This window comes from Branchiostoma floridae, chromosome 10 (genome assembly GCF_000003815.2).
Source record: "Branchiostoma floridae strain S238N-H82 chromosome 10, Bfl_VNyyK, whole genome shotgun sequence".
NCBI lineage: Eukaryota > Metazoa > Chordata > Leptocardii > Amphioxiformes > Branchiostomatidae > Branchiostoma > Branchiostoma floridae.
In genome coordinates, this window is record NC_049988.1 from 18,714,927 (window position 1) to 18,729,166 (window position 14,240).

Consider the following 14,240-nt stretch of genomic DNA (forward strand, 5'->3'; position numbering starts at 1 on the left):
TGACATCTCTATGGGGGCCCTTTTTGAGCTTTTTACTGTTTTGCCCACAGGTGTTGGACTACACGTTCCGTGACTACGTGCAGAACTGGTACCACGACAAGATCAGTGACGATGAGTCGTTCCTCCACGACCTCAGGATCATGACTCAGAGGGTCATCATTGCTTTTGCTAACAAGTAAATCTTAATTCTTCTTCATGATTTTTTTAATGTTTACTTGTCTTTGCAAAAAAAGATGATTCGCTTGTAGCACAGCACAGCTAGTCAGTCAGTGACACTGCAATTTTTTAACGATTTGCCATATTTAGTGAAATATGACTTGCCATATTCAGTGAAACATGACTTGCCATATTTAGTGAAACATGGGTTTACCATCCTCTTTTCAGATGATAGTATGTCTATGCTGTATTTCGTAAACTTGTAGCCCTCCATGATGGCATAAATGTCATTTGAGAGTAGTTTATAATCTTTTAGGGTAGTTCATTATCTTTTAGGGCAGTTTTGTGAGTTTCTTGTTTAGACTGTTAGAGATGCAACTCCAGACCTGATCATTATTTGTGACCCTGTCCAGATCCAAAGAAGTAAAATGGGTGCCATATTTTGAAAAAAAAAAAAAAACACATCCAAAACCAGGCAAAGGGTGGAAGATGAGGGTAGTTTATCACCTTTTAGGGTAATTTTGTGAGTTTCTTGATTAGACCGTTAGAGATACAACTCCTGATCCTTGTTTTTGACCCTGTCCAGATCCAAAGAAGTAGAATGGGTGCCATATTTCACCACCAGACTGGTGGACGACTTTGCTTCTCATCTCAGACTCTTCAGGAAGGCACAGGAAAAGGTGCTAAAGGCAGAGAAAAACCCAGGTAAACTACATGTACCTGTGCATGTGTCTTAGGACTGGGGGAAAAGGTAAACTAGCTAATAGTATGCATGTGTCTAGACTTTGCTTCTCATCTCAGACTCTTCAGGAAGGCACAGGAAAAGGTGCTCAAGGCGGAGAAAAACCCAGGTAAAGTACATGTGCCTGTGTCTTAAGGCTGGTAAAAGGCCAGCTAAACTAGCTGTGCATGTGTCTTAGGACTGGGGGAAAAGGTAAACTAGCTGTGTATGTGTCTAGATTTTGCTTCTCATCTCAGAAGGCACAGGAAAAGCTTCTCAATGTGGAGAAAAACCCAGGTAAAGTACTTGTGCACGTATGATAGGGCTTGGGAAACAGTAAACTAGCTGTACATGGGTTTAAGGGCTGGGAAACACAGGTTAACTAGGTGTGCATGTGTCTTAGGACTGGCAAAACCCAGTTAAAGTAGCTGTGCATATGTCTTGGATTGGGAAAACAGGTAAACTAGCTGAGAAGGAAAAGGTTTGTCATTTGTTGATGTAGTCTTTGAATATTGCTAAGAAAGTTTTTCATATGTGCACAAATTTTGTTTATAATTTGATTTTACAGATGGTACTCCGAGGCCGCAGGACGACCTTGAGAGCATCTTCTTCGACCTTGAAGCAGACATGGAAAAAACAATATGCCGTGATCTCATCTGTACATCAGAACAAAGAGAAATAGGTACCTGAATTTCTTGTTTGTAAAATGTACATTACTAGCACACTATGTTCAATGTTTCCCCTATCACTTTCCTAAAGCTATGTAAGTCGTCTGATGGTCAATATTAACCATAGTAGAATCCTATTCACGTCAACCCAACAGTATGAACTTATCTTTTAAATTAGTTCAGCATTGAATTGAAGATTGGAGAATGGCAGTCTCTGTCACATAAGTCAAGTCTATAAGGTCTAAGAGACAAAGCTTGAAGACTATACAATATACTAGATACAGTAATGTATGTCATGTATAGTACAATTGGTATAGTTAACCCTCATTGTACTGTGTTCCATATAACAGCAGATCCTGATTGTGACTCAGTACAAGGAGGTGATAAAACACTTTAACCCTTGTTGTGCCGTATTGCAGAATACCTGCAGGACCTGTCCGAGGTGCTGCTTTATCTGCTGCTGCCGCCCGAGGACTTCCACAACAAACCCTTCAGGTTCATCGTCAGGGTCAGTCTCTCTTCATTCTTTTCTTCTTACCTCATGTAACATGCCTGAGGGCCCAGTCACACATGTAGCAAGTATAAGACATCCTAGGGACAGTTGTGGATATTTCATTGAAAATTTCAGCTGGAATACCGCACAGTGCTGTTAGTTGCACAGAAACCTCAAATCCCTAGCTGATGTGGTGCAGTTGGATAACTTGTTGTAATAATGTATTGTTGCATCACTCTGACAATTGCACGAAATATGCTGGCAAATGGGGTGTGCAATTAAATGGCTTTTAATGTACCCTATTTATGCCTTTACTGCAGTTTTCTTGTCTTGAATGACTAAACACAGTTTTTGTTGACCCTTCAGGAGATCCTGGTGAACGGAATGATCCTGCCAACAATCGGCACATTCTCAGACCCTGACTACGTCAACCAGACTGCAGTGTGGCTGGTAAGCTTTTAGATAAATCACTCAAAAATACTCATGTTAGAAACTGTCTTGTCACGTTGATGAAGGTTAGACATCCAGGTAATAAGACACACTAACGAAAGACATGCTATGGTGTCTGAAACGTCCGTTTCCAAAATCATAATCCAGTTGCTTGAGTGACTGCTTTCGGCTATAAACTGTCTTGTCATTTCAGTTTATAGAGAAAATGTGTAGCCTCCATAGCAGGCTTTCTGGGGCCTTTTTTGGCTCATAATACACTTTTGCTGGCCATTTCTATTTGTACTCGGTCGCTGATTGCTGGCCTTTTCTGATTGCCGGCCTCCGAAAGCCTGCACAGAAACGCTGCTACAAAGTGATATTAAAAAACGATTAGCCATTCATCTGCCCTATTAACACATACGTTAGGAATAATTCACAACTCAGTGAGAGGCAATTCGCATGTCGGCTACAAGCATTTTACAACTCTGTCCATTGGAGATGCGTGCAGTTTATTAGCCGTCCACGGCAGGCAGGAAATTCGCACCTCCTAGCTAATCGCCCTAATCGTTTTTTAATATCACTTTGAAGCAGCGTTTCTGTGCAGGCTTTCGGAGGCCGGCAATCAGAAAAGGCCAGCAATCAGCGACCGAGTACAAATAGAAATGGCCAGCAAAAGTGTATTATGAGCCAAAAAAGGCCCCAGAAAGCCTGCTATGGAGGCTAGAAAATGTGCTTCTTTCCAAGCCAATCAATTTTCATGAAAGGGGTACATGTACTTGTTTCTGTTACTGTGGTTGACTTTTTTACTGAAAATATTGTAGACATTTTCCCTTTCTGTGTTGCCTTCTATATATTTGGTAACAAAAAACTGACACAAAAGTTTCAAAATTTCTAATTTTATATATGTTTCTATGTGTTCTGAAGTATTCTTCACTTGCCCTTTTCCTTTGCCCTGTGCTTGTAATTGTCTTCGTCCATATCAGCCATGGTCCTTAATTAGCATGTCGCTTGTGCGCGGCATGCTCTCCAAGCTCTTTCGAAGTAAACAGTCGGAAGTGAAAGGAGGCTCCTCCCACTTCCTGTGTTCCCGTGAGTGATGACGTCAGTTTTTGAAGTTTCGCTGTGGAAAGTGGTCACGCTCTCCGAGCTCTTGTGTTCCCAGTATATTTCTTCGTTTTCTAGCGCTATGAGTGATTCAAAAAAGGATAGTAGGAGACGTAAAGGGTCTCATGGTTCTCATAGTTCGTCCAGTAGGCATTCTTCTAGTGATAAACGCGCTCGCGAGGAGTTTTCACGTTGGAAATCGAGTTCTTCGTCACCACGTGGTATCGGGGACAAGCGCGAACTTGTCAGCGCCCCCCTCCCCCCCGGACACGAACGTGGAGACGGCGCGCTTGCGGACGGCCGTTCCACGGAGGACCCGGAGAGTAGCGGGCAAAAAGAGCTACTGCTAGAGGGGCAGAAGAGTCCTCGTCTTCCTCGGGAGCCGAACGGAGATAAGTCTCCTGTGCGTACGCCGGAATGGCCGGGAGATTTGGGCGAATTGAGAGACCTTCTCGGGGTCAACGTCATCCAGCAAGACCAAAACTCTCTTCGCGTAGCGTTTGGGTTAATGTCTGAAGAATTCAAAGGAGTTAAAGAGATCTTAGGGTCTATCGCCGCTTCAGTCGGCGCAAAGAGGCATTTAGGCGCTCCTTCTGAGCTTGAGTCCGAAGTTACCCCCTCGAAGAGGTCGCGTTTTGACAGCGGCGATGAGTCAACATGTTCGGCGGCGAGCGATATGTCTTTTGTGCCGTTCGACCGTGAGCCGGCCGCCCCGGAAAAAGTGTGGACTGCCCGGCAGTCCGTGGTGCGGTTTGCCGCAGATTATTTCGACTTAAAGAAAGAGCGCAAGACAGAGTCCTTGACGCACTGGCAAAACAAGTATTTGCTGCCCTCTAATGCTCCGAAAGAGCTGTCGGTGCCTGAGTTAGATTCAGCCGCTAAAGAGATGATCAAGTCGATCGACTTTTACAAAGGTAAGTCGGCTCTTCAGGTCGATAGAAATCTAGCTTCGGTTCATACTAAGTTGTTGCATGTAGTGGCACCAGTTTTGAATCTTTGGCAGATGTTGAAAGAATGTAACGGCGAGATTTCTGAGCCTGATAGAGATATTATGCAGGACTGTGCAGCTACTGCTGTTTGGCTCTTAGGCTCAGCTCACTCGAAGATCGCTGACGTTCGTAGATCATCTCTAGCGGAAGTTTCCTATCAGCCTACGGCTAAGGATTTGTTTGGTTTGATTCCTGATGACCCTACTCAGTTATTGAGGAATGATTTGGGCTCTAAAGCTAGAGAATTGGCTTCAGGCAAGAAAGCCTTAGTTGATACTTTGAAACCAAAGCAGTCGTCCCAGCGGGGGCGAGGCGCTTCGAGCGCTTCTACCTCGAGGGGCAGGGGTGGCTTTCGCGGCAATCGGAAGTTCCGCCCTCCCCCCTCTCGCCAGTCAGGAGGAAACTCCAACTCTAAGTTCTACTGGGGTTCGCAGTATTCCCGCACCTCCAATCAGTCAGGAGACGGGAAGAAATCTAAGTAGTGTCTCCCAGTCTTGTTTACATCAGCTTTTACGCCGGCGATTGCCTGCACTTCAACCTGTACCCCATCCTTTGCCGAATCCCCTCCCTCATGGAGGGCGTTTAAAGTTTTTTTTGCCAGTTTGGCGCAAGCTAACTTCAGACCAAGTTATTCTGGATATAGTTAAGGGGTATAGGTTGCCGTTCAAACGATCGCCGCCAGTGCAAACTAGTATTCCTTGGACCCGTGCTATGACACGGGAGCAAGATTTGGCTATTGATTCTGAGATTGCTTCTATGTTGGATAAAAGGGGCAATTCAAGAGGTTCCCTTCAGTTCTGATTTGTTTATTTCTAGACTGTTTACAGTGCCCAAGAAAACAGGCGGGCTTCGGCCAGTTATCAATCTTAGACCTCTTAATAGGTGTCTTTTTGTTCCAAAGTTCAAAATGGAAAGTCTGGGTATGGTCAGAGAGTTAGTTCGTCCAGGTGATTTTTTTTGCAAAATAGACCTCACTGATGCGTACTTTACAGTAGCCATCCACCCGAATCATCACCGTTTTCTTACGTTTGCGTGGAAGAACAAGTTTTTCTCGTTCGTTTGTTTACCGTTTGGCGTTTCGAGCGCCCCACTTGTGTTTACGAAGCTTCTTAAGGTGGTGGTTTCGCACTTAAGACGTAGAGGCATCAGGTTGATTATTTATTTAGATGATATGCTGATTTTTGCAGACAGTAGTGATCGATGTAGGCAAGATGCCATCACAGCGACAGACTTCATTGCCCATGTTGGGTTTGTCACAAATTTGGGTAAGTCTGTCCTGGAGCCAACTCAGTGTATTACCTTTCTTGGTTCAGGGTTAAACTCTTTGAGTATGTGTCTGTTTCTCCCTGGTGTCAAACTACAGGAGTTGAGCCAGTTAGCTGGCGAAGTACTAGAGAGAGAGTGCCTGTCAGCACGGCAGTTAGCAAGTGTCATCGGGAAGTTCCAAGCAGCCACAGTGTCCGTACTGCTCGGTCCTCTGCATCTTCGACATTTGCAACTTCTCCTCATCTCATGTCTACGACAATCCGGCGGTTTTTGGCAAACTCCCGTTCGACTAACCGAGTCAGCACGTCAGGACCTTATCTGGTGGAGGGACGAGCTACGCCTTCACAATTATCGTCCGATTCACTGTCCGGAAGAAAACGTAGTGATCGAAACCGACGCCTCTCTCGATGGCTGGGGAGCATTCGCAAATGGCGTGAGCACAGGCGGGCGTTGGTCGCGCGCAGAACGCGGACAGCACATAAATCAGTTGGAAATGCTGGCAGTCTTTCTGGCACTGAAGGCCTTTTGCAAGGACAGGGCGAACTGTACAGTACGAGTCAAATCGGACAACTCAACCGTAGTTTCGTACATCAACCGCCGAGGCGGCACAAGGTCGCCAGCCCTTTCAAATCTGGCTCTAAGCCTGTGGGATTACTGCGTGGAGAGAAGCATCCTGTTGTCAGCCGATCACGTGGCGGGTGTAACCAACGTAAGAGCGGACTTCAGGTCCAGACACTTCGCTCGCACAACAGAGTGGTCACTCTGCCCACAAGTGTTTCAGGCCATACAGAAGATGTGTCCCAGTCTGCGCAGAGCGGGAGCGGTAGATCTCTTCGCATCCCGACTCAACAGGAAACTACCCAAGTTTGTGTCTTGGGAGCCAGACCCAGAGAGTCTGGGGACGAATGCGTTCACGATGAACTGGAACCAGTGGGAAGCTCTGTATGCCTTTCCCCCATTCAAGATCATCGAGAGGGTCTTGAGGAAGGTCCGCCAGGACCAAGTAACAGTGCACTTTGTGGCACCGATTTGGGACACAGCGGCATGGTATCCACTGATACTAGAAATGTCCGTGAGAAAACCAGTACGGCTGCCTCGGTACCCGTCGCTTCTCACACAACCAGGAGACGGAAGTCTGCACCCGCTGAGCAGCACATTGCGTATGGCCATGTGGACTGTCTCCGGCGTCAGTTCCGAGAGTTCGACATTTCGGAAGGAGTTACAGAGATCCTCCTCGCCTCCTGGCGTCCTAAGACCAGAGGACTCTATGCGTCAGCGTGGAGGAAATGGGCTCGCTGGAGCCGTTCTCGGGGTTTGGATCCCGTTTATGCACCTCTGAGTAAGGTACTGGATTTTCTTCATCATTTGTTTTCTACGGGTTTCCAATATAGAACACTCAATGTTTATAGATCTGCAATATCTTCCACTCATGTCAATGTAGAGGGAAAACCAGTAGGAGCACACTCCCTTGTCTCCCGGTTTATGAAGGGAGTGTTTGAGCTTAGACCGCCCATGCCCAAGCATATTGCTATTTGGGATGTCTCTGTTGTTCTGAAGTTCCTCAGACAGTGGTCTCCTGCGAAGTGCCTGAGTTTGAAGCAGCTCACCTTCAAGGTTGCTATGCTAGTGGCGCTAGTGTCGGCTGGTCGGGAACAATCGCTAGCTCTGCTCAGTACAAGTCACATGTCTTCGTCTAAAGAGGGGATTTTGTTTGTTATTGATAAGGTCACAAAAACGTCACGTCCAGACAAACCTTCACATTCTTTGTGGGTGGCGAAGTTTGACAACAAAGTGTTGTGTCCGGTCACTTATCTGCGGGCATACTTAGAGAGAACTGCTAGGTTTCGCTCCTCGTCTGACTCTCGGGTGTTTCGGGGGTTAGTCAAGCCTCATAAGGCGGTTGGATCTTCCACTATTGCCCGTTGGCTTAAGCAAATGTTGTCTGAAGCAGGTATCAAAGAGTACTCAGGCCATTCAGTCAGAAGCGCTTCAGCTTCAGCTGCCTTCAAGGCTGGCGTTTCTGTTAAGGATATTTTGAAGGCGGCAAATTGGGCCAATGCTACTACATTCGAGAGGTTCTATAATAAACCTTCTAACTCTTCTAGTTTCCACTTTGGTTGTTCAGTGCTGGCCTCGGCTTCAAAGTCATGCTAATTAAGGACCATGGCTGATATGGACGAAGACAAATACAAATTGGAACAAACTTACGTGTCAGGACAATTGTAGTTGTCAGTCGTCCTTTGATGCCATGATCCTTCCCGCCCTAGTATCTTGCTAGGGTTCGCTTTTAGTTTCCCACCCTAAGTTTTCGGCCAGCACTGTTGCTACTAAAAAACTGACGTCATCACTCACGGGAACACAGGAAGTGGGAGGAGCCTCCTTTCACTTCCGACTGTTTACTTCGAAAGAGCTTGGAGAGCATGCCGCGCACAAGCGACATGCTAATTAAGGACCATGGCTTCAATGGACGACAGACAACTACAATTGTCCTGACACGTAAGTTTGTCCAATTTGTATTTGTGTTCTTTGCTTCTGTGTTGCTTCTTTGCTGAGTTCTTATCTGTCGCTCTTGTTTTTTTACACCTTCTTGTCTGTCTCTTTGTTTCTTCTCCTGTCCAGTCCCCAACAAAGACAGTCAGGCAACAGGACGATGCTACTTTTCAGGTCACAGTCTTAAGTTTCACATAAAGCAACTACAAGAATGCTTTAAGTGTTACAAAGCTTGCCTGTTTGCATGCAGTTTACTAGCAATTCCTTCAGTTGTTTAGCAAACATCCAACTTCAACAGATCACAGTCCTGTACTAATGACCACCTCTGCATAACTTGGACATTGTGGTGCTCCTTTGTTGATTCCTTTCCCAAGCATTCATTTCAAGACTCCTGTTGGCAACTCTAACATGTATGCAGTGACCATTGTCATCAAGCCCCTTCATGAGTTATTATGATAGACAAGTCTGCCTTTGCATGTTTAACTTTTTTGCATACTTAATCTACATTACATTTATTGCACTCAAAGGACATAGATACATGTAGATTGATAAATTGTTTGATTTTGTTCATTAGTTTGCAACCCAGGACTTTGATCCATTTTGAAAAAAGGCTTTACCTATATTTAGTAAGTGACTAAGAAGGCCAGGGATTAATTAGAAGTGACCTAGATACAGACACATAGGTCAGAATATGTGAGTGAGTGAGTCAACAGTTCCTTTGTAAAAATGTATGTTTGTGTGTGTGTGTGTGTTTCCCTTTATAGTTGCCCTTATTTATTTTTGTGTTGTACTGTCCTTTTAGTTTTCTATCAAAGCTGAATCATAAAAAAAGTCAAATATTTTTCAAAATGATGGCATTTACTTAGAGTAATTAAGATAAAATATTTCCTAAATCAAGTTTTTTTTCCAGTGCCTGAACAAAAAATACACATTATTATATGACTTCAAACATGTGATAAATATAGTCTGCCCTGATGATATGCAAAACTGTTGAAATAATCCTGTAACTCCCATGGCATAAATGATAAAAGATAAAGACACACTGCCTTCATTTAGTTACATTGTAATTTATCTAGATTACACGGCCATCGCAGAAGTTGTAATCTTGTTCCCATAAGATTACTACTAATAGCGCTGCGTGTGTATCGTGTTCGGGATCTTTCCTGAGAATTTGTCATGGTTTTCCTGTCTGGGAACGATGCCAATATGAAGGAGAAAGTCATTTCATGTCATTTCAGATTTATTTTTGGTAGTGTGAGTGAGTCTCTACCAGACTGACTACACTGGCTGTTATAGGGAGAATCATAAGTTTGCCTGGGAAGTTTTGCTACAAGAGGATTTGAATGGCCAGGAAACGTATACCTTAGCGTGGACTGACTCCCCTGGCCAGTTTCCTGATTTTGTGCTGAATCCTACAATCCCCATACCCCTGTAGTTGTACTGGCTGTTACAGGCAGAATAGTTTGCCAGAGGAGTTTTGCTACTACAGGGTTTAGGCAGCTGGTAAACATTAATCTTAGCCTGAACTTCACTCCTCTGGCCAATTTCCCAATTTTTTTACCAAATTCTACTATCCTCGCACCCCATAGGAAGGCCTGGTGGAGGCTAATTTCACACAGTTGGCCCATATCAATGGACAACAAAAATATGAAAACATACAAGACAAGAATGCAAATACAGATACATGTGCATTAAAATGTTGGCCAGGCCTAGGGTGTTTGAAAGGTATGGTTGATGTAATGTCTCCAGAATGTGCAGTGATTGAAGGCATCTGAATGGAATAACAAGATGATGATGTTATTTTCAGAGGTGGCGATGCGCTGTACAAATGCATGTGTTATATGTAGTTTTCGTCTCCTAGCTTCAAAGGAGTCTATTCCATATCAAACTAATATTTGGCTAGCACTCACACTCATGACTGATCAGAATCCTGAAGGCGTTGTTTGTGAAAGTATGTTTTGTGTGAGAGATACAAAACTATCATATCTACAACAGTCACTTTATAGTCCCCATTATGCAACACATGGTACATGCAAAGTCAGTAGCAACCTCACAGTTGAGATCTTGGTGTTAACGGACTGATCATGTTGAAAGCCATATCAAACAATAGAACCCCCTATTCTATTTCGAACACCAACGTCAAAAACAGCCCTAGTTGCAGCGCACTTGCAAGAGATTTGTGCATATCTGTGTATAGTTAACATTCTAAAACAAAATGTACTTCATTTTCTACGTAACGTTTCTTACAAAATGCACATATGTATTAGGTGCATGTATGTGCATGGAAACATAATATGTGTGTTTTACATTCAGAGCAGCCGACCTCTCAGCCCCACTTCCGCCTGATCACAGGTAGCATCATAAGAGCCTCCCATTTTATCTCATCTTCTCTCTGAGCCCCTGAAAGTGCTCCGTTGATGCATCTAAAGCTCACAGTATGCCTCAGGCAGTCCTGTGATCAGGCTTTTAGCTAGGATTTTATCATAGGGTGTCCAAATGTCTTGGTGAGTCACAGGAAGTGATATACAATGTAGACGCAACTACTCTAGGGAGTTTTGGGGGCATACACCTTACGCGGTGCAGAGTTTTCGAGGATTTTAAGTTAAAATGGTGCATTGTAAGGTATCCTGAGGGGCAAAATTACTGCCAGAGAGGTCACAGTAGAAGACTGGGACCACAAATGACCTAGGTGTTGTAGCATCCCTGGTCAAACCCGAATTTCATGCTTTCCAGAGGATCTGCTCCCCAGTGTAAGGGCGTCTAGTGCATCCAATTTCTTGTTATTTTAAGAAAAGTGCATCTAAATGACACCTTGGCGCATGCTTGGCTAAAAGCCTGTCGTGCAGTCCTGCCATCCTTGTGATGCTGTCAGCATGATAAGTGTTGGCTGTGTAGGACTTGGTTCACATGTGCTTTTGAAGCCAGCAAAATGGTTGTCATAGGCCATGTCACTTTGTTGGCTCTTGGATTTGCAAAAAATGCACTGACATGCACGGTGCTAGAGCATGAAACTATGCTTTGTCTGTCAATGTACTTGTTGAAAAGCTAAGCTAGATGGAAATTTCCTGGGTACATTGTGTGTCTGTGTGTGTTTGTGTTTCCAGATTTTTGTAGTCAGCATAACTCAAGAACCTTTTGATCAGTTATAATGATATTTGGTATGTGGGTAAGTGTTGGGAAGACCAAGCCTTGACCTTCAAGGTCAAGATCAATTATGGCCCCCCAAGTGACCTTGGTACTGCAGCAGAACTTCTGTTTTTTCTATCTTTTGACCTAGACATGCAATGGCCTAGATTTTAAGGAAGTAGGTAGTGCACATTTATTTCTTTCTTTACTTCAGGTATTAAAAAAAACATATAGCTTACAAAAGGACACCTTGAACCTTGAAAAAGGACACACATACATACATAAACACCTAGCTGCACAGCAGACCATAACAATTGTAGAAATACAAGTTACTGTAGTACATATCAGAGGTCAACAAGTGTTTGATGATAGTTATTGGAGGTGAGTAATTTGTAGGAAAGAATATTCAATAACATATCATTCTTCGCCTTGATTCAAATGTGTCAGTCGAGTGTTAAACAAACATTATACTGGCACTACACTGTAAAGGCAGATTCATAATAAATCGCGAGACAGATATTGTATGCAACCCAACATTTAGAAAGGACATCATCGATGACATTTGCATAATCAGAATATTTTGTTGTTTTTCAGATCAAGGATTCCTGTTTTGTGAACGAGGCATTCCTGACAGTCATCAAGTGTGGGGATGAGATCGGGGAGCTGGAGGCTGTTATGGAGAGGGTGGACGCAGAGATCGCCAAAACCAGAGCAAGGGACACAAGTGGAGATGGTACATAGTATTTCCTGTGTGTCTGTTTGTGTGGGGGGGTAGAGTGGCAAATTCCTTGCTACTGCAGCAGTACTTTCTTTGTCCTGGACAGGCTGTGGTTTGAATTGTTTGATGGCAGATAATAGAAACATGAAAGGGAAGCCGAAGATAGAACAAATTGGGCATGGATTGCTGGCTGTCGTGGAGCCCCTTCAACTATTGCGGTCAAAACCAGTGAGTGAGTGGGTGAGATCATGGAAAAGTGGTACAGGTTTCGTCTTCTTAGTTGTATGCTTCACTCTCATGCTGCCATGTACCGTCTTAGAAAATTTCTGCTAAGTGCCTGGAAGTGGTCAATGGCCTTGCACTGAGCAAACTCTAAAAAATACAGTAATGCACACTTCAGATATCTTGATATTCAAGACATTCTTGAGATTCGGCCTGGATAACACAGTTTTTTTTCATTGGCAGTCTAAGGGTCGCCGGTAGAATTACAAGAATTATGACAGTTGAAGTCATCTCTGAAACAGTCATTGAAAGACTATTGACAACATAAATGGTATATTTTCAGGGAAGCACTTTATCTTCTTGGTTTACTTTTATTCAGAGTATCCCCTGTGGCTCAAATGTTAGTTGAATTATTTTGTTTCTTCCATTACAGACTCCGATACCAAACAGCAGCTGAACAGCCTAATGTTTGTAAAACAGCTGTGTGAGAGAAGGGTACAACAGCTGTACAGCGGGGACACTGACTCTCCTCCAGTGGTGAGTACAGCCATTAAAATGCTTCAATCTTTTTTTTTGTGTCCTTGTCTCGGGGATCCCTTCAGTAGTGTAATGAAATACTGGATGCTATTGACCAAATGGCCAATAAACTGGTAGATGTACCCACTAACTGAGTAGTAACAGCTCAGACAAGAACAAGAAATAGTCATGCCTTCAAGTACTTAAGTTTTCAACCAACGATAGGTGTGTTCAAATACTCGTTCTTTCATAGAACTGTTCCTGAGTGGATTTTGTTGCCATCAAGTACAGTAGACGCATCCTCACTAGATAGCTATCAACAATTGTACTCAGATGTGCAAAGGTTAGGTGTGACCGGTCGATTGGTTTAATATGACCAGCTGCTGCCGCGCCGTGCCGCGTGTCTGTAAAGCTGGTGTATTGCACGGAAGGCTGGTTATACTGGCTATATCTATACGGATACAGAAGCTGGTGTGTTATGCCAAAGGGCAGTCATACATGCTATACAGATACAGATACAGAAGCTGATGTGTTACACTGGTGGTTATACCAGCTGTACAGATTCAGAAGCTGGTGTGTTACACTGAAGGGGGGTTATACTGGCTATATATCTATACAAATACAGATAACTATGTTCTGGTAAGTTGAGTTTGTCGTACTGACCATTTGACTGTTTCCATCCTTACAGGATACGGACGAGATCGGGGGAATTCGGGAGGGCTGGCTGTACCAGTTACCACTAGATGTTGCATTAATTAACAACGTAGCCTTGTCATATTTCATAGGTAAGAATGGTATCAAGTAAATTTTACCACATATCTTTTGTTTTTAATAACCTGTAAATGGCCTTAAAGTGTAGGACACACCAGGTTTGTGCAGTGAATGCCTTTCCCAAGAACACAACACAGGGGCCTGCAAGGGATTCAAACCCAGAACCTTTTGATTCTAAGTCATCAACCGTATCCACAACACACACTTCACAGCCTTCATGCCTTTCCCAAGAGCACAACAGGGGCTGCTAGGGAGCCTTTTGATTCTAAATCAACAACTGTATCACAAAACCTTCATGAACTTACTGTTGAAGAATGGTGCTGTCCAAGGTGCTGAATTGTTGTGCTGGTTACTTTGCTGTCTTCACCGTACTGAACTGCTAAAGGCCATTTTTCACAGCTCTTAAAATATGATTTGTTTTAACTTGTTAAGATCAGCAATATTGCTTTCATATTTTTAGAATAATTGTCATTTTGCTACAGTTAATAGTTATTTCATGAGTACTGGGGAAAGTCTCACCCTGGTTACCATAGTCTAAAGGAATGAATGTACATTTGGTGAATGTATGTTT

The 14,240-nt window shown here is 43.7% G+C and overlaps 1 protein-coding gene across 1 annotated transcript in view; it reads left to right on the forward strand.

The window, feature by feature from the left end:
• Positions 1 to 14,240, forward strand: part of LOC118425040 (sorting nexin-13-like) — a 40,688-nt gene that overhangs the window by 11,513 nt on the left and 14,935 nt on the right. Inside the window, exons 5-13 of the mRNA XM_035833855.1 lie at positions 51 to 175; positions 743 to 861; positions 1,446 to 1,559; positions 1,965 to 2,053; positions 2,405 to 2,488; positions 8,446 to 8,490; positions 12,037 to 12,175; positions 12,816 to 12,919; positions 13,587 to 13,683. Coding sequence (XP_035689748.1) covers positions 51 to 175; positions 743 to 861; positions 1,446 to 1,559; positions 1,965 to 2,053; positions 2,405 to 2,488; positions 8,446 to 8,490; positions 12,037 to 12,175; positions 12,816 to 12,919; positions 13,587 to 13,683 — 916 coding nt within the window. The remainder of the gene's footprint in view (positions 1 to 50; positions 176 to 742; positions 862 to 1,445; positions 1,560 to 1,964; positions 2,054 to 2,404; positions 2,489 to 8,445; positions 8,491 to 12,036; positions 12,176 to 12,815; positions 12,920 to 13,586; positions 13,684 to 14,240) is intronic.